General features: G+C 37.6%; 1 protein-coding gene across 1 annotated transcript; it reads left to right on the top strand.

Annotated features, from left to right (window-relative positions):
• Positions 1-427: 427 nt before the first annotated feature.
• LOC124269868 (phospholipase A and acyltransferase 3-like) lies at positions 428-21,298 on the top strand. The gene is made up of 5 exons (XM_046704921.1): positions 428-438; positions 8,678-8,688; positions 18,448-18,626; positions 20,112-20,289; positions 21,019-21,298. Exons 3-5 carry the CDS (start codon positions 18,515-18,517, stop codon positions 21,281-21,283), a joined length of 555 nt encoding a protein of 184 aa, XP_046560877.1. The 5' UTR covers positions 428-438; positions 8,678-8,688; positions 18,448-18,514; the 3' UTR covers positions 21,284-21,298.
• The last annotated feature ends 213 nt before the right edge of the window (positions 21,299-21,511 follow it).

Raw genomic sequence — 21,511 nt, 5'->3', positions numbered from 1 at the left:
AGTAGTGATAGTGGTATTAGCACAAGTGGTTGTTATAGTAGCAGTAGAAGTAGAAGTAGTAGTAGTAGCAGTAGTAGTGATAGTGGTATTAGTACTAGTGGTTGTTATAGTAGTAGTAGTAGCAGTAGTAGTAGCAGTAGTAGTGATAGTGGTATTAGTACTAGTGGTTGTTATAGTAGTAGTAGTAGTAGTAGTAGTAGTAGTAGCAGTAGTAGTGATAGTGGTATTAGTACTATTGGTTGTTATAGTAGTAGTAGTAGTGATAGTAGTGGTAGTAGTAGTGGTAGTTGTGATAATAATAATAATAATTATAATAATAGCAGTAGTATGTTAGGAGTATGGCATTAGAATAAATCACCACCTTAAATGTTGATGAGTTTGTATCGTACATCTCTTAAGACGTTTGATTAAATACTATTGTTACCACGGAATCCTCAGGTGTGGACACGGTATGTCTATTTATAGCCATGCTTGACAATACCACGGGGATATACCCCGTCATGTCACACCGCTAATGATGGCATGTTTACAACAGTTGTGTTGGGGCCGTGGGAAGTATAACAAAGATCGGTTCATCTCAGTGAGAAATGCAAGTGACGATGTTAACACCACAACTGCTGCAAATGGGCTGTGAGTGACTTTAATACTGATTTTGGCATCCTTACTGACAGTGTGTAATACGGGATGTTTGTTGTTTAACGCCGCACTCAGCAATATTCCAGCTATATGGCGACGGTTCGTAAATTATCAAGTCTGGACCAGACAATCCTCTTGGTGTCTTCATACAGAAAATGGTATCGACACAGATGTATGTTCAAATCCAATACATCCCCTTACGTGGTGAACGTGGTTATTGTCAGTAAAAATATAAACTGTTCAGTGAACTGTAGTAAGTAGGGCTGCGCAATATAACCAGTTTACCGGTATTTACTGGTTCAGACATGAAAACGATACGTATTGCGATACGCTGATCGAAAACCGATGTTTTGACTTGCATTCAGAAAACTTCGTAACGCTCGGAAGTCTTCGGATATGTCCTTGTTTCTTTTGTGCCAAATATTATTTACATTTATATTAAAGTTTCTAATAAAGCTTAATCAAGCATTGTGATTTTGTTGTGTTCATGCTTTATAAATCGAGCATTTACTGGATTATAAGTAGTTTTTTGTTTAAAAATACTTCTTACAATATATCGCAATACATATCGCAATATATGCTTTCGCATTACAATATATGACAATATGAAATTCTCTGCAATACCCACCCCTAGTAGTAAAGTAGCACCAACAGTATATGTTCCTCAGTAAATGTGATATATGGTTACTATATCACACCACACTTCTCTAAAACTAAATAATGTATTTCCCTCAAATACTAACTATCAGCCCTCAGGGAAGGTACCATATAATTTATTTCCCCCAAAATACGTATTGAGATTACAGTATTAAATTAAAAAGTTCAAATGAATTCATGCAGTGTTGCACTGAATCGACTCTCGCGCCCTCTACCGACCGAACACCATTATTTCAAGCGAATCCCACAGAGTAATGCCTCTTGGAGCTCTCTTTACGAATATCCCACGCACAACTTGTGATTGAAACCAGTTCGGCAAACACTCACAACACCGTGTGAGACAGTTTTCGATGTAGGGAGCATTTGTTTAAATTCCAGATATTCCATATATGGCAAGTATTCTCAGTTTGGAAGCTATTCGCCTCGAAGTTTCAATTATCGATTTCAGGCAAATCTGCTGTTCATCATCTTAAAGATGGTGACAATTTAATAACTGACAAACTCAACATTGCAAATAAAATTGGCGAAACTCTTGCCAAAAATTCATCATCGGCAAATTATGTCCCTGAGTTTCAGAGATATCAGAAACAACAGGAAAAGACAAAACTTAATTTCGAATCAAATAACGGTGAAGATTATAATGAAGTGTTTTCATTACATGAGCTACATACTGCTCTTGAGCAAGTCCATGACACTGCAGCGGGTGATGACAATATACATTACCAGCTACTGAAACACTTACCGGAACCCTGTCTGATGACACTTTTAGATATATTTGACAAAATATGGACGTCTGGGGAAGTTCCTCCTTTATGGCGTAATGCCATTCATTGTAGTCCCAATACCAAAACCTGGCAAGGATCATACTGATCCGTCTAATTACAGACCGATCTCTCTAACTATCTGTGTTTGTAAAACCATGGAACGTATGGTGAATAATAGATTAACTTGGTATCTTGAAACCAATAACCTTATAACCAATATTCAATGTGGTTTCAGGAAAAATCGTAGTACCATTGATCATTTGGTACGCTTAGAATCCTTTGTTAAAAATGCAATCGTAAATAAACAACATTCTGTATCAATTTTCTTTGATCTTGAGAAAGCTTATGATACGACCTGGAAGCATGGCATTTTGAAGGATTTACATGATTTACATGAAATTTTAGAACTTCTCCTGGTGACAGTCTCTACGTCAAAATTATATTTTCAATATCTTACAAAACTATATTCTAACGAATCGAATCCTGCATTTCACTGTATCTTTAATCCTCTTTATGAGGATTTGTACAACCAGAAATCTTCTCTTGTTCCGCCACTGGGGCTCAGAATGAAGCCATTCATTACTGCTGCCGGCATTGAGCTGGAGAATATAGCTCCTTCTCGTCTTCTTTTTTCTCCTCCTTGGCAATTGGTTAAGCCACAGGTTGACCTAGCCCTGACAAAGTTTAAAATATCAGAAACTAATGAATTAAAATATAAACAAGAGTATAATCAATTAAAAAAGTAAATATAATACATATAAATCCATATTTACAGATGGGTCCAAGGACGGTGGCGCAGTGGCATGTGCAACTGTCATTGGATCCAGAACAATATCTTCTCGACTACCAAATGACAGCTCTATTTTCACAGCAGAAGCTAACGCCATATTAACAGCTCTTAAATATATTAATAAACACCGTAAATATAAACAATACATAATCTTTTCCTATTCTTTTTCGTGTTTTCAGGCTATTAAAAATCTATCATGTAAACATCCACTTTTATTACAAATTATTGAATTGTATAATGACCTTGCTACTGGCCAATATGCGTCATTGTCTTTTGTTGGTTACCCAGCCACGTTGGTATTTCTCGGAATACAATGGCCGATCTTGCTGCCAAGGCAGCACTCAACAAACCTGTCACACCACTTCTAATCCCGTACTCTGATTACAAAGCTGCTATCAGATCTTATATCCGTGATCTGATGCAGAAGAAGTGGGATACCCAAGTAGGTATAAAAAAATTACATGCAACAAAAACAACTATCGGTTACACCTACTTGGGTTGTCAGTCCAGATTTGAAGAGGTCATCATACGACGATGTCGTATTGGCCACACACGATATACTCATGAGTACCTATTAAAAGGTGAGGATCCCCCGTTTTGTATCTCTTGTGATGAAAGAATCATGGTCAAGCATGTCCTGCTTGAATGTGTTGAATATTCCATTACAAGGGATAAGTATTTCAATTTCAAAACATTGAAGGATCTTTTCTATAATGTTAATTATCATTTAATAGTTGAATTTGTAAAAGAATTAGATTTGCTGACTGATCTGTAAATAGCTAAATATTTTATTGTTGCTAGTTTAGATTAGTAACTGAGATTGTTAGTGGCTGTACCCTCAAAGGGGGTTGAAGTATTGTAAAATTATTGTCCTCCTGAGAGGGTACGTAAGTCCCAAACCTTTCAAAGTAAAATGTAAATTTATCATATTTTAAACGTAGTACATTTGTTCTTTTAACTCCCGGCTATATCTTCTTACAATTGCCAGCGGCTGAAGGGATGGTGTAAATCCAGCTAGGGTCCATGCAGATAGCAAAAGTAATGTAAGTCCCCATGGCTCCTAGTATGGTGATCTACCTTCGGTTGTTGGCGATCAATAGCCCATTTTTATATTGTATTGTCCAAATTTAATTTCTGCTTTTAAAGATATATGCTAACTAGTGTTACCTTAATTGTGATAACCTAGTAATTTTACTGTCGTTCGTTGGCAGGGTTTCATATATAATATGTATGCATTATGAATTTAGAATTAGTTTTAGTCACGATATGGCTGAAATATTGCCGATGTGACTTTAAATCTTAACTCACTCACTCACCCAAATGATAATATTGTTGTTTTGTTGTTACCAGACCCTTTATACCACGTGAGATAGTTAGAAGAGCATTGTCCACACAAGGTCGTGAATTTAAATATAACATAGCCGTCAGTAACTGCGAACACTTTGCTACATGGTGCCGGTACGGAATAGAAGAAAATGCTCAGGTTTGTATTTGCTTAACCAGGTTCATTTGTCTTCCACAAGGCTCTGTAAATTGTACTAGAAGATCGACTATTAAAAAACGTTTAGATCTGCTCAGACAAAAAAATGTTAACTTGCTACTGGTCACATATACAAAATACTTATTTACTGCTTGCCAATACTGGAAGTTATTGTTGAAAAGGACATGTTGAGGGGTAAAGCCTACCATTATAAAAAAATATCAGTCTCGTCTTCTGGTAGCCAGGTCAGGAAGGTCTTGTACCAAATGGCCTTGACGTCAACATCAGATGTGTTCAGTCTCTACTATTTAGCAAAATATATGCCTTTGTTCAATGGAAAATGTTAATAAAAGTGATATGAATTGGTTACTTGAGTATTTGCCTCTAAAGAAAGCTTTGCAGTACTCCTCCCACAAGACGACGTCTGGTTTAAAACTATGCATTCTGTTCTTGTATGGGAATATCCTTTTCAAGACGTACAAGTTTTTCATTAGGTCCTAACTTGCATTCTCCAAATGAGTACACTTTGTGTACCCCAGAATACTGCTGAAAGAGGTGCAAAAAGCAACTCACTCACTCACTCTTCATAAAGAAGAGACGCCAAACGATTCCCCTTGGGGTCGTAACACATTACCTTTCAAAACAGCCAGAACGTTAACAAACATTCGATGTTTCATATAGAAAAACCGTAGGACTAAAGGACTAAAAAGTGGTGTCGGAGATTTGGGCAACGCATTATGAATGTAGTAAACGAATCAAACATCAATCGTTTTTCTTTCCTTCAGGTTAACCGTGTGTGGATTGGACTGTTTTGGTTGTGTGCAATGTTGCTTGGCTTGCTTTTTGGAACGAGGAGATAAAGAGAAAAGTGTTCAATTTCAAATACAAAATGGTTGCGAGTAAAACAGAATACATCAATCATGGAAACTGTGTATTGTTTTGACGAATGCACCTACATTCCTCACCAACTCGTACCATTCCGGGAAAAGCTAATGGCGATAGTCATGTTCCTGTTCATTCGGCTATTCTAAGGAATCCATATTGACAGTTCCGGGACAAGTCTATTTACCCCCACAAAAGATTCCATCAAGTAGTATGAAATGGTGTCCTCTCACTAAGCCAGATTCTGTCAAAAAAGGTTAACATGTTAATAAATATTATTTTATCTAAAATGCTGTTTCTTTTGCTTTCATATTACACACACACGCACATGCACGCACACGCACACACACACACACACACACACACACACTTGCATACATCTTAAATAGTGTTGCTTTGTAGATACAGACTATACCCCCTGAACAAAGGCTCACGCTTCAGTGGCTAATGCTGATTACCTGGTTCGCATCTCTCACCTAGCCATAGTGCAATGTTGTCTTAACAAGAAACCATATGAAATATGTGAACTCTCTAGCACAAGAATGATAACTCTTATACTGTCTGTGTGTTACAGCAGTAACATATAAGCTCCAACACCTTGTTTTCAGTATACACCAAATCTCATTGTTTATAAAATAACGTTTGTATTCCTAGACATTCGTCACCACTAGCCCTTTTCGTAATCTCCAAGAAACTCGTACCCTATCGATAAATGTTACGCGCGACAAATCAAATTGCTCGTAAGTATTGAAGTACTTCGATAAAAATATTCCTCAGCACTTAAATCGGTTATGATATTGATTGTAAACTGTAATTTATTCAGATATTACCAAGAACATATCTAACAGCATTATGTTGCCAAATTCAAAGTTTTTGATAAGACAAGGGCCGGGAACATGATTCCTAGCCAACTCGTAATATTAGCAAACATTCAAGTCCAAGTCATGCATCTGTTCATTCAGCCTTTCGAAGCATTCATATTGGCAGTTCCGGGACATGTCTTTGGATACTCGAGTCCCTCACAAAAGATTACATCATGTAGTATGAAGGCTGTGAAACAAGAACGATAACTCTTACTCTATCTCCCTCTTAAAGCAGTAAGAGTAACGTTAAGTTCCTACAACATCTGCTTAGTATATACAAAAACATTGTATGAACACTATATGTGTCAAAAGGCTGTTTGCTTTCCCAGACAGACTTTGGGATCTTGCTACCTTTTGTTTCAATAGGCGACTTCAACGAATTTGGTGATCAAAATTGGTTCCTTTGCTTATGTCGTGCCAGCATACACTTATGATGTAAACATTGCTTACTATATCAAACACTGGTTCGACTGCCGAAGTCTCAGGACTCCATGGCAGAGCTGAGTCTTGCAGCGTTTCAAAACAAAGAAGCTTTTACAAAATTCATTGAAATGAAATGTGTTAATACTGTAAAGGAAACATAGAATCTTGCTAATTAATGTGGGAAATATAACCCTAGTGCCAGCCATAGTTTTATAATTAGTGTTAAGGTTAATAAATTTGCCGTGACAAAAGGTTTAAGAATCCCATTTGAACCAGCAAAATAGAACACAGTCAAGTCTTAAATATAATACAAATGACAAAAAACACACTCTCATAACATTAGCTTAACTGTAATAATTGATAAAGCACTTGAAGGAGGCATGGTTATTGTTATTTATGCACACAAGAAACTATCATATGACCGTTTAAGTACTTACTGATACTGTTACTGATGGTTTTACGCCGCGTTTAACAGTATTCCAGCAATATCATGGCGGGGTACAACAGAATTGCCTTCACACATTTTACCCATTTTGGGAATCGAACCCGGGCTTCCGGCGTTTTAACCACTTGGCCACCCGACCGCCACCAATCTGCTTGAAGATTTGACACACATAGTTGTATGGCACATCGGGTAAACCCTTAGTAAACTACGTAAATTTATGTCAACAGAGAACCACACACACAGGACAAGAGCGTTTTCTCCACCATGGAACTCCCGTAATGTTGTAGATGGCAATGGCACAACAATATGGATGGCCCTGTCATTAGAAAGAAATATTTAACACTTCAATCCAAATGAAATTGGCGGAATGTGGTAGAAATTATATTTATGTTGATAGTTTATTACGTGTTATGAAGTATTGGTTCAAACTTGTACGCTTACCAAAGGATAGAAATCCAAAGCAGTGCTATATTATGTTGCACAATTTAGACAAAGTTGGTAGGAAAACGTGGGTATATTTTGTCCGAAATACTTTGTTCAATTATGGTTTTGGTTTTGTGTGGGAAGCTCAAGGAGTTGGCAACGAGGAACAATTTTTGAAAGATTTTCATGCAAGAGTTGGTGATTGTCAGAAGCAATTCATATTTTCAGAAATGCACAAATGGTCATCGCTTGATGTCTATTCCAGTATCAAAAGTGTATTTTGCATTGAGCCATATTTTACATTATTGAAATCTAAAGATGCGAGGCGTCGAATAACAATGTTTCGAATCGGTGCACTTCCAATATATAAAAATACCGGTAGATTTGATGGAGTTCCGAGGCACCAAAGACTATGTAATATTTGTAATGATAATTTTGTAGAAAATGAATTTCATTTCCTATTTGAATGTAAAATTTATCATGATTTGCGCTTTAAGTATTTTAAAGCATTACCAAATTACATAGATCAGCAATACTTTCTAAACACATTATCCTGTACAAAGTTTTCAACACAAACAAATTGTTCTTCTTACATTAAGGAAGCATTGTCATTGCGTTCTTTATACACATAAACGTGATTGTCAAATGCCACTATCTTAGAATTACACATGTTCATTTGTATTGTTCGTGGGCCTAAGGCCTTGTCACGAAATAAACTTGATTGATTGAATGAAATAATAATGACCATACTATTAACAAATGAAAATACTATTGAATCACAAAACCTGTCAATGTATATCAATGTCATTTATACCTAGAAAATATGTTTTGCGTTTCGACCTGTTTATCTCGACCTCGGTGTTTTGTCATGCATCAGGAGAAGCCACTTAGTTGAAGAATATACTGACTTCGAAACATGCGAGTAAACAAGAGAAGTGACATCACAACTGAGGACTTGATCTTAGTGTAGACAGACAAGTAACAACTATTAGCAGTCTATATATTTACCGAACATTCTATTAAACACAAGTTTCTGATGATCATTAATTCTTCATTGATAAGTAACTCTTTTAATTAGCACCGGTTACTGAACAGCTTCAACGATATATCTAATCTTACTCACACATAAGAAACGTTTTCTGATTGGCTAAGCCCTTTTTTATTATTTTCAGTGTAACCCGCTTACAAACGATAAACGTTTTCTATGTTACCCGCTGGGAATGCCGAACTATGGGAGTTCATTTGGTACTTCGTGTTAGTAATGCTTTATCTCGAATAATTGAGTCAAGTTTGATGTTTAGCGAAAGCATATAGGCGGAAGGGAGGTAACTCTAAATTTTTCTGGTCGTCTGCTAGATTCTATGTCATCTGAAAATCTAGCGATTGTCGGTATTGGCTAATTGCTTAACCCTGGTACACCTTATTATGATCCGGTACCCGTCCTTCAAACAGTTCAAACTTAACATTGAGGTGTTCGGTAAGATAAATACGCTGTGCACTGTTCCCCCGGGGCCTATAGGTTGACACAGAGAACATAAACAAACATAGAGGGTACATCAACTCATGCCCTCCTCGTGTCTAGGACTACAACGATTCGTTTCGATTTATTGAAAATCAAATCTGACACCTTAGTTTTCGATTTTCGATAACCATTATCACTAGTTGGATTCGATATTGTAATACCTATTTAAATTATTTCCACACAGCCAGAACGTAAATTTGACTTCAACTCAAGCAGTTTCGAGCGCTGAAATAATGCAAAACGTGATTAGTTGATTATTATCCAATGAGAAATTTTGTTAGTAAATATCGCCAAGTTGACGATGGATTTCACGCTAAAAAGACCAACTCTTAGAGCTAAATAAAATCTAACGTTTTACTTGTATGAAGAATCGAACAGAAAATGATCGAATCGAGGGTCCAATATCTAAAATCGAATCGAATCGAGGTCTGGGTTAATCGTTGCAGTCGTACTCCTGATCAGTGAACAACAACTTACAATGTTACGTTACAATGTCTCCCATTTCCATGTTCTGAATTTGTACATGTGTTACACTCTAATAGTGCTGAAACAAATATATGCTCATGATATAGTCACAATTGTGCAACCGACTCAGTTTTTAGCAGAGAACTCTTATATAGAATGTGGAAAGGGATTTGTCGCTTATTTACTAGGTACTGTTTTGTGAACATCTTCGCTTTTATGTACTAGGTACTGTTTTGTGAACACCTTAGGTAGTTCATATTAGGACATATTTTCATATTGTATTACTTGAATCTATTTGTTTAACACAAGATATTACTCTAGCACATGTTGAGCATACAAATGAACATGTAACTTCTCCCTTTGATGAACTGCCTGCCGTGATATTGCTTGGGCATTGCTAAAAGCGGCGTAAAACCATACTCACTTACTTTGATGAATTATTTTGTTCCGCTTTACAGATGAGCGTTTTAAGGTTGTTTATGCAAGCTGACAATGGAAGTCCCGCTATTTGAGCCAGGTTGGCATGAAGTAACTATTGTCCTATTGTCAACCTACTAGCAGAGACTTTTATAATGCGATAGTTGGTTCCAACGCAGTGGATTTATCTGACGGTGTAAGGAAGGCCAACTGTGAAGAGCTGCCTTAGGTAGGAGATTTTTATGAAGGCGTCAGTGATAGGAAGGAAAATGTTGGTATATTTCGTGATTTGGCACACAATAGCTATAAAGTAGGAAAAATAAAATGTGATTCAGAAGATCTATGTTTGTCAGTCGGTATTTGTAAGCTTATAATGAAATTCATATTAATTTAAAGTTAAATATCGGATGTATAGGACCATACATAATTAGCCAAGTGTTTGTGGTTTGTCTGGATTATAAATCAATGCCTCTGTAATATCCGGGATGAACTGACTAGGAAAAGTTGATGAATGTTAATGGTTGATGTTATTTGTTATTATTCGTTATTGCTCTTACGGCGTTTCTGATAACTGATAACATTTCTGATAACTAATAACATCTGTGGCCGTATGCACATGTCGGGCGTAAATTCTAGTCCGGGCGTAAGTCAGATGTGCGCCCGGGCGTAACGTTAAAACGGTATGCATATCTTAGACGTAGCTAAAGTTACGCCAGGCGTAGCGCTCTATATTTAAGCCACCTACCCAGCAGGCGTAAGCCAGGCGTAGCCTAGTAATGGCGGCACTGGATGCCGAGTTTTTTATCAGGCGCACATTTTCAAAAGTTTTTAAAAGTGAACGTTGTGGGAGAATTGCGCTCGCGTGGTCCTCGATCTGCATATAAAATTACACAGAAATGTAGAATATTAATTTCATATCTGTTGGTATAAATATAAGTGCGACTACCTCGGCGGTTTGAGAAATAGACACTGCTAAATGTTGTCTAAAATTTTGTAACGCGTTAAGAAACTGTCAATTTCTCCGCTTTTTGTCGTGCACCGATTTTTTTTAATTTGGCATCTTTACAGAAAGTGTCAGCGAAGAAAATACAGCCTGATATCTGAACGACATAAGTGTATATGAATTGGGTTTATGTGCTAATGCATAACGTTAGACGCTCAACATAAAAAATGACTCCCAATAAGTGTCAAAAATGGATTTTCTTCTATGACGTCAACTGACGACAGAAAGGTCATACACGTATAAAAGATAAGGGGGCATAACTGAGTTATGCTTAACACTATAGGTCAATGTTACTCAGATCACTTGAAGAAAAGTTGTTGTGGATACTTACGCTATATTTTCGTTATGTTGTGTTCACGGTGAACCAACCTATTCCATTACAAATTCCCCAGTGTGAGAGGATACGTTTTGGTAGTTTCACAATTTATAAGAAAAGATGGCAATGTATTACTTGAGAAAGCAGAATAGCAATTTGGATGGCCCTATCCGATATGTAGGTTAGTTCTTAGATTCCCATATTCTCCAGTTTGTGTAGATGTATATTGACTAATTTTGCATCATTATTAACGGAGTACTAGCCATATCTTCAAATGAACTGAAATTACTGATAATAATACAACATTTTAGATGACGTCATGGCCTGTTTTATGCATTTTGCGACGTTGGAAAAAGACGACATTGGTTTGCTGATAAGTATATATCTTACCTAAATTCCATTAATTGTATGTAAGGTCTCGGCTTCTATGTCAGAATTTAACACTCTTTAGACCAAACATAAAATGAATAATTTTACCAATTAAATAGTGTCCTGAATATATCAACAATTAGACGGTTTGACTGCGTATCTTATTGTGAGCAACACGCGCACCTGTTTGGCATCAATTTAACGTAAATGAAAAATAATATTTCACAACACCCAAATATTTTGCAGTTATGGCTACGTGTGCCAATTTCTTATGTAAATATTATTCAAACAATCAAAAACTTTCAAAGAATAAAAAACGCCTACCCTATATCCAGGTATAATATGGTATTGAACAAGGCTAAATGTATATACTGATAATAGTTTGATGAAAAAATATCTGAACGATACGCAAAGTATACATCATAATACTGAAAGTGTAATCGGAAGGATAGGGCGATTGTGTTTACACTTGTTCAACCGACCTTCACCTCAAAGAAATTGTCTAACATGTACAACAATGTTGACGTATGACATCACTACCGCCGACCGATTTCTAATAAAATGTCGGCCACGCTGACAAGGGTACACAGGATTTCGCGAGGACCCTTCCCTTGATTCAGGGATCGTTTGTACATAAATATGAGATGTAAGTAATCAGAATGATTCTGACTATATGTGTATTGTTATATGTTTTATCGTTTTCATTGTAAATAAGAGAAGAAGCCAGAAATGCTGATAAAAACCTTTGTCGTTCTGCGTCAGTCATGGCGTCACGCTGCACGGGCACTTCGACAATTTCTTATGAAATATCTAATGATTGCATTGCTTCTGTTTTTAGTTTCCCATTTCTTGCTACGATACTCTTTCCATGCATATTCTAAAGCTATTGAGCCATTGCAAGCAATGAATAGACGGCTGCATGTCGGAAAATGTCAGAAAATGCTACGAAGTATAAAATCGGATTTTTTCTTTCTTTACAAGCGCAGCCTTTCGAGCACAACGTTCGTTTGGACTTTTGACACTCAATATCTTTCGTTTCATTTTATCAAGACAGTTGATATTGGTGACAAAGACCATTTGTTATTTGATTCTAAAATGTTTGGGGAATTCAGTGAAGCATTTGTCGCAGGTAAATGTGATATACATGTGATGTAATTGGCGTCTCAATACCCGCCTCCGCGAAACGTGATTTTGTAAACACTATCCAATATGACGGAAAGCGCACTTCGGCGTCCGTGTAAGTGTATTTTCAGAATTATCATTAGTGATTTCATGAAAACCTGATATCAGTGATCAGTAATATGCTATTTTTGAAATTCAATACTTCTGAGTAGTAATTATCCGATTTGAACATTTGAAAACATACACCAAATAACGCTGTGAATCGCGATTTCGTAATGTGTAAAAAATGGCGACATTTATGGTGAAGCCCATTTTGAAAGTCCATGTTATTTCGCCATCAGGATCCATAGGTAAAGTTTGGTTTTCTCGGTTTTCTTTGGCTTTGCATGATTACGGCTGAAAGGGATGTACCCCGAAGTTGTTTCGCGCCTTTTCCCGGTGGTTTAAAAACGTTCGAAAATCTAAAAATAGCACACTGCGCCTTGACGTAAATCCGTTAAGCCGGGCGTAGTAACGCCTAGGCTTAACCGACGTTGTTCATGACGTGTAAGAGGAGGGCGCTGCTAAGCCCGACGTAGTGTGTTACGCCTGACGTTAGCTACGCCCGACATGTGCATACGGCCACTGGTGTTGCACTTAACCTACTCCGGGCCGACACCGGGACACGACACTACAACACTACAACACTATATAGCTACGACAGCACGGCGACAGAAACAACAAGACGGCAGAGCAATAGATATTACAACACAGTGAGGGCACGACACAGTATTACATCACAGCCACAGACACAACAAGACGGCAGAGCAATAGACATTACAACACAGTGAGGGTACGACACGTTATTACATCACAGCCACAGAACTTCATGAAGAACTGTTAACTTTCACTATTATAAAACCTTACAAAGACTCATTTCATCGCCATTTGAGGTGAAAAGGGAAGCCTAGCAGTTAAAGCGTTCGTTCATGACGCGGGTTCGATTCCCTACATTGGTACAATGTGTGAAGCACATTTCTGGTGTCCCCCGCCGTGATATTGCTTGAATATTTTAAACTTGCTCATAGCCCCTGTGTAGGCCAGTTTACTCCCTGTAACAAAGCTCCAGCACACATTTTAAAATCTGTTGTCCATAACCACTACCAGTAAAAGGGCTTTGGTCTCGCCAGTCTTTGAAATTGCTTATTACAATATTTGCTACCCCGTGGAGACCCTTGGTTAAGCGTTGAACACATGTTTATCACAAGAGGGGATTGAATTTCTCGATGGCATGTTTGATTGTCTGAAACCCTACTCGAGGACACTGTCATTAAAATCAATCACCATGTCCAGTCCTTGGCAACGTGAATTGCTGATATATTTCTGATAGTGAAATGCAACAAGATCCTCGATTCTTGTCATCATTGAGTATATGTAAACTTGGACCCGTTGCAAACCTATGTAACACTGAAACGGAATATTCCGTAACGTGCAGTTAGGTTACCTCGGGAATACATGCCCGGGTGAACGCAATGTCAAGATGACACAAGATGTTGTGCAGAAGCCACTAAAGGCAGTCAGGAAAGGGAGTATACTGCGCAGCTCAAGGCAAGGAATATAAGTGTTTATATAACTCGTCTGTCAAATGTGATGTGACACAGATCCTACATATAATATATAGTAGGAACAAACAATGTTTGTAACTCTGTATTTAGTAAAACTGTCATTAGGCATGTGTAAGTTTGTGATTCAGTGTTTGAAAGTTAGTGATTGAGTATTGTTCGTTGGTGATTCAGTATTGGTAAGTTTGTGATTCAGTAGTGTAGGCCTGTGATTCCTTATTCGTAGGTTTGTGATTCTGCATTTGCAAGTTTGTGAGTCAATGTAAAAAGATTTGTCAATCGGAATTTGTAAGTTTGTCATTCACTTTTGAGTGTAATTTGAACAGCATACCACGACTTAAGTTATAGAAAATGTGTAGTTTCTTCAGAAAACTCGGTAGCTCCTGATTTCTTCTTTTAAACCGTGCATGAAGAGACTAGAAAACCGCGAAGAATGCCTAATGATATTTGTTGTTATAGTTGAAATATCTGATTTGTGATGCAAAACAAAACTACGGTACAGAACATGTAGTTCTACCACACCACATATACCCAGTTTAGTGCATTCGCAACATGTATGGACACCTAGAAGGGACACTGCCGCGTTGTCGCCATTAACCAAATGAATGCGACAGTGTTCGTTCCTGAATTCTATTTCAAAGCTGATCTATTATCTCTACTCTTAAACTGGAAGGGGCGGTGGGGTAGCCTAGTGGTTAAAGCGTTCGCTCGTCATGCGGAAGCCGCGTGTTCGATACCCCACACTATATGAGGCCCATGATGGTATTTCCCCGCCGTCATATTGCTGGAATATTGCTAAAAGCAGTGTAAAACTTAACGTACTCACCAACTAACACTGCAGGAGCTCCCAACCGTGTAAGTTGTGGAGATGACTTACTGCAATGTGCGCAGATAGATCAGAAGTCAAGAGCTAAACTTGCTGGCAATGTACACTTGCTCTTTTAGGGATCTTAAGGCGAGGGAACCGTTGGTATGATGGACCCGTGCGTCTGGTGAGGTGCTACTTCCGGTACCAGATTTCCGGTAACACGCGTATATTCAAATTGCGCAACCACCAAATATGGCTTTGTACAACTATGCTTGGCTGTCACTGTTAATGACAGTCGTAATAGTTGGCTAAATTGGGGGTTGTTAGATCGGAAATTTGTTATTTATGCAAAGATTATCGGTTCTATACTGTCGACTGACAACCACCAGACCATTCGAAAAGGTATGAAACATTGTTTGTCACCGGAAGTACTAAACAACGTAAGGTATCGCGGAGTGCCGTAAGATACTTACGGCCCTATTTCGTGTTTTGCCGTTCCAGAATTACAGAATAGGTACCAAAAACTGCGTGACTAAGTGTCTCTGTGTAAATGTATTTCAACTGATGTGTATTTTGGAACAATGCTGCTTGTCAGTATCTTGCCATTGATTGTTATTCTGTTGTTGAAAACGGATGGAGCTTTTGGGTTATATTTCCAAACACGTATTTATCAAAAGAAGCGACTTTATGTCTCGATGGCTTGTTTGAGTGTGGGCATAGGTAACCCTGGACGTAGGACACAGTACTAAAATCAATGACTGCAGTGTCTGCTCTTGGGTTGTAGTCCTATTGCCAGATAATTGAAAACCACAATTGCAATAAGACCCCTACGTAACGAAATTTCTTCGTCGACCCTTAAGAATTAGATTTGTTAACTGATTTGTAAATAGATACATATTTTATTATTGGTAGTTTAGATTAGTAGCTGAGCTGGTTAGTGGCTGTACCCTCAAAGGGGGGTAAAGTTCTGTAAAATTATTGTCCTCCTGAGAGGGTACGTAAGTCCCAATATATTCAAAGTCAATTTAAACTTACCAGGATTTTTAAACGTAGTATTCTTGTAATTTTAACATTGGCTAACATTTCTGACAATCACCAGCAGCTGAAGGGATGATGTAAATCCAGCTAGGGTCCATGCAGGTAGCAAAGGTACTGTAAGTCCCCAGTATGGTGATCTATATTCAGTTGTTGGTGATCTATAGCCTATTTTTATATTGTGTTGTCCCCTATAGTTAAACTGTTTTAGATTCAGTTACTAGTTTTACATGTGTATCTGTGATATTCTAGTTGTTTCACTGTCCTTCGTCGGCATGTTTTTTTCAATGTCAGATGTTCTCGTCACTATATGGCTGAACTATTGCCGATGTGACGTTAAATAACAACTTACTCACACTCGTCGACCCTTTGGATTTTCCCTCTTACCAATGTTCACAACTTTTATCAAAGGAATAATAGCGTCTCATTGACATACACCACTGTAACAGTTCACATTTGGAGAAAGAAATCATGATTGATTTAAACTTTTCACTTTCTTGTGTAACATATACTATATGCAATATCTACAATCCACGTTTCACCTTATGATATTTAATTGTACTAATCATTAATCTAACTGATATTTAAATTGCAACATATTATATGCAGACTGCACAATTGACTTTAACGCAAATTTCATCTTATTAACACATATTGCATGTTATTGAACTGCTAATTAAACGCATCGATATTTCATCTGGATATGTGTCATTAATAAGAATATATCTACATCAGTTTCGAAATCGACTTGAAGATACTTCCAACATCCCAATACAATATGTTAAGTGGTTTTGTAATAACGTTTTACACAGCATGAGTATGGGAGTCACGGTCATAATGTTTCAATCAACAGTTATATCATAGACTTTAGCAGACAAGTAGACTCTCTTCAGTGTTCCTTAAACTCTTGTGTAGTCTACATCAACCTTTCATATGTGTACACTTTTACGTCATTGGATCAATACTGTATCTTCACGTGATGAGTATAATCGTTGCCACATAATCCTCGTGTAACTCATGACAAGGTGAGCTGGCGCTATAAATAGACATAGTTGCGCAATACCACGGAGATTCCCAGTCTCGTCACACCGCTGCCCTGTCCCAATATACCGATACGCAAACACATACTATTGTGTAACTGTTGTTTTAGGTCATCTTTTGAGGTACACGAAATGTTTTTACTTTCTCCATGAAGCTCTCCTTGAAATACAGACATATGCTTCGCCAGTGTGTAATCCCAATGTATTGTTGAGTGTTGTTTATTGGAAGATGGAATGCTCAACAATAATTCAGTGTGATCTATAATTACGCGGCTGTGGTTTATGTCGTATAGAAATAAATCAGGTGAACCTTTCAGCTAATATTTTCAACTATTCATACTCATAAATGTTTAGAATGGGATGGAAGTTACGGGTGATTTATGGTTGACTTATAAAATCAGTTTTGTAGTGACATTGAGCAATAATGTTACATCGTAAGAGAATGAGTGAGCTTTAAGCACCAATTCCAACAATATTATAACTCCAGAATTGCACATATTCTACCTATAAGAGAAATTGCACCCATTTTCTGTGGGAGGAGCAAATGCTATAGTCTCAAGACTAAATCACTGCCCTTCATTTCAGTAGATCAATCAATGGATATAGATTATATGCCATTTCGTTGCAAACATATTTCACTTTAGTGTTAATACGACAACAAATTTACGCCATAGTTTTCACCATCATTTAATATTGTTAAGTTATTAGTCATAAAATATTATTAGTCATAAACTACAAACGTACTGCTCCGCGGATTGTTACTAGTTTTAAGACACAGTTTAAAAAAACTCAAAAAAACTCGACCTTTTCTTATTTACAGGTTTTACCTACGACAAAATTACGCTTTTATGTATTTGGTGCATTTATATTAAAGAGATAAATGATCTCGACTCATGTATGAACAATTTCACGACATCCTTTTATATTTATTGACGTTGACGTAGTGAGCGTTATTGTCGATAGAATTATCACTGTTGAGTGAACCTGAGCAACGTAATACCTACATCAGTCCGTAAGCAAATTCGATGCGGTACATGGCTATGATTTTGTAGATATTATTTACGACCATTTTATGTGTCTATATAACTATATTCCAAGGTTCGAATTTTTCTCCAAGAAACATGTTATACACTAATATGAGCCAAATGCGATGTTGACAAGGAATTAACACATAATGAAACGTAGTTTTATTTACCCTTCATTTAATCATCAGTATTTGGAAAAAAGGAATGTATCTATGTTTTTGGGTCGTTTGACTTTGTCCTACTATTCCAGTTATTGGTTCATTGATCTTAAGGGACTGTTTCATCTGGTGGTTGATTGTGGGTCTCTTAAATGATTATTTAGTTTTAGTTTGCATTCTACATTTTCTCTTTGACGTTTCAGAAAACATACAAGTGGAGGCACTCCAGAGACACAGTGCAGCTACAGTACAGTTAAAGAATAAAGACAAATGTCGTCCCTTGAAGTACAGCGACACAATCAGACAGTACTTGACAGATTGAAACCAGGTGACCTGGTGGAGTTTAAGCGAGGACTGTACAGTCACTGGGGTGTGGCCATTAGTAAGAGTTCTTAACAAATACTTTTAAGAAAGTCTTGCGTCATTTTTTTTCCCTTTTTGTTGTGTAGTGTCGTACAAGCAATATTCGAAGTACCTGACAGAAATCTGTAAAAAAATCACGGATGGCCAAGGCAATCTAATGATTGAAATCACGAGCATCGATCAATTCAATTGTTGGCATTCGAGGTAAGTATATACGTCAACTGTAACCCATTCTTGACGTAATAAAGTATCATCTTGATTGAGATTGACAATGTAGTACTGAATCCAGTATTCCGTAAATGAATCGTATGCTGTATCAAATACCCATGTGACGTTATCGTGAAGATATTCCTGGTTAGCATAAATGATTGACCTTCAGCCACCTATGCTGGTAAGTGACGACTTACGGGATCGGGTGGTCAAGCTTGCTCTTTCCGTACATATCATCGTATCGAAACGGCATAGATTGATTCTCATGGTGTCAACCAGTGGATTGTGGTCCAGACTCGATTGTTAATAAACAGCTGTCATATAACTGGAAAATAGCTGCTAAGTGCGGCATTACACGACAATGAAACACACAAACCACAAGTCCACGATGTGTGAGTCTCAGAACCATATATTCATACCAAAAGACGTTAAAATATGGTACTTGTTGGTCCCTGTCTGGCGCTCGGCATTAATGGGTACAACAAGGACTGGTTGGCTCGGAGTCAGTATAATTTGTCTGAGTGGGGTATTCATGCTTCACTGCGGCATGGTATCTCAGTGGGCTAGCACTCCGAAACCAGCTTCAGTCGGGGCTATTACAAGCAGCCGCACATACACATACACACGCCTGCACGTCGTCATATGAGCGAAATATTCTCAAGCACGACGTTAAACCATTTGTATCAAGGTGGATATTATCAATCTCTGAATGGAGAAATAAACACGAAACACTTACAACTTGAAGGTTATCTTCATACATGTAGAGACCCGTGAAGATCCGGGGTAGAATTGGTCTTCAGCAACCCATGTGCTTGCCATAAAAAGGCGACTATCTTGTCGTAAGAGGCGACTAACGGGATCGGGTGGTCAGTTTCGCTGACTTGGTTGACACATGTCATCGGTTCCAAATTGCGCAGATCGATGCTCATGCTGTTGATCACTGGATTGTCTGGTCCAGACTCGATTATTTACAGACCGCCGCCATATAGCTGGAATATTGCTGAGTGCGGCGTAAAACTCAACTCACTCACTCACTCATACATGTAGATTATACCCTTACCCATAAATATCAGTACATGGCCCCGTTTCAGAAAACGATCGTAGCGCTACGAATGTCGTAAGTCTATGTTAAAGTATGGGAGGTACGATCACCTTAGCGCTACGGTATTTTTGTAACGGGGCCCAGTACCGTTTCACATCACGAGTTTGCCTAAGAGACAGATTATTGACCATTCGGTTATGTATTATATGTATATATGTATCTAGTGGTACTTTTTTGTCATATCTTATCCAGAAAATAATTATATCGTGCATCGGACTCGAGTCGATGGTCCAATGAGGAGCGGACCGCAACACGCATTATCAGTAACTGAAAAAGTGTACGATAAAGGAAAAATTCGCAAACAAAACTTTTGGGACGTTGTTGGAGACAGCAAGGCGTACAAGAACAACGCACTGGACAAGATATTTATGTAAGGTTTGTTTGTTGTTAAACGTAGCATGTATTCCTTTCTAGCTGCAAGATGTAACTGAATCTGGATCAGACAAACCAGTAACTGATACTGTTGGAAGTAAATGTTACTGACAACAACGGAGCCTAAAAATGTTTCATTTGAAATACTACACAGTGATGTATATCAAGTCACTGTTGCCTTTTTCATCTTGTCCATTCATGGTGGAAGGAATATTGCGTTTGTTTATTTGGAAGATTCACTATTTATTTTATGCATTTGATTTGACCATGCCCTTTAGTTCTCTCAAATGTGACATTGACACATTTGGCCTAAAATTGTCAGAGAAGCTGACCTTTGAGCTTAGCATGTTTTATTATGATGACATCATAGATTGTGCAGGTTTATAGATTGTTTGTAATATAGGAACATCATATTTGACAGCAACTGTTTGTCTGTCTGTCTTCGCAAGAAATATTTATACTTACCACTTACATACAGCTGCAGTTAGCTTTAGGAATCATCCCGCCCTGATATTGCTGGAATATTGCTAAAAGCGGCGTAAAACCAAACTCACTGACTCACTCATGTTTAGGAATCATCGATGTCACTCTCTTAGAGCGTAAAACTAAGTGGTAAAATGTACAAATCGCGTCAAATCAGTGTTTTAAATATTTCAGTAAATCTTGTTTTAAACGTGCTTTCCTTTCAACATATCACGTTTTTTTTCATTTTGTGTACCATGTATAGATGTTCCATTTTGAAATCCAAAACAATGGTGTATATCAAGACACTGTTGCCTTTTTCATCTTGTCCATTCACCCTAAATAATTATGTTTTTTCAATCACCATATTGTTGTTTTGTTTTAACAGACATTTTGATTCAGCTGAGATAGTAGTAAGAGCAGTATCTCAAGTTGGAGACGTCGGCTATAACTTACTCTCAAAGAACTGTGAACACTTTGCTACAGATTGCCGGTATGGCATAGAAGTTAGTGGCCAGGTTTGTATTTAGTCAACTGTTCCTTTGTCAGGTTGATTTGCTTCCATGAACATGATTAGGTGCAGTAAATTTGTTAAGCGGAACAACGATTTAGTTGTGTTTAGATTACAATAAACTAAAATTATCATCTTGTCACATTGGTAGTCTCGTTTGCTGGTAGCCATGTCGATAAGGAATTGTAGCAAACGGGTATGTTGTATCATAATAGTCAACGTCTGAGAATGATCAGTTACACTATTT

The sequence above is a fragment of the Haliotis rubra genome, unplaced genomic scaffold, assembly GCF_003918875.1.
Source record: "Haliotis rubra isolate DU_JTF1 unplaced genomic scaffold, ASM391887v1 Scf1019, whole genome shotgun sequence".
NCBI classification, from domain to species: Eukaryota; Metazoa; Mollusca; class Gastropoda; order Lepetellida; family Haliotidae; genus Haliotis; species Haliotis rubra.
This window is presented reverse-complemented; position numbering and strand designations above follow the sequence as displayed.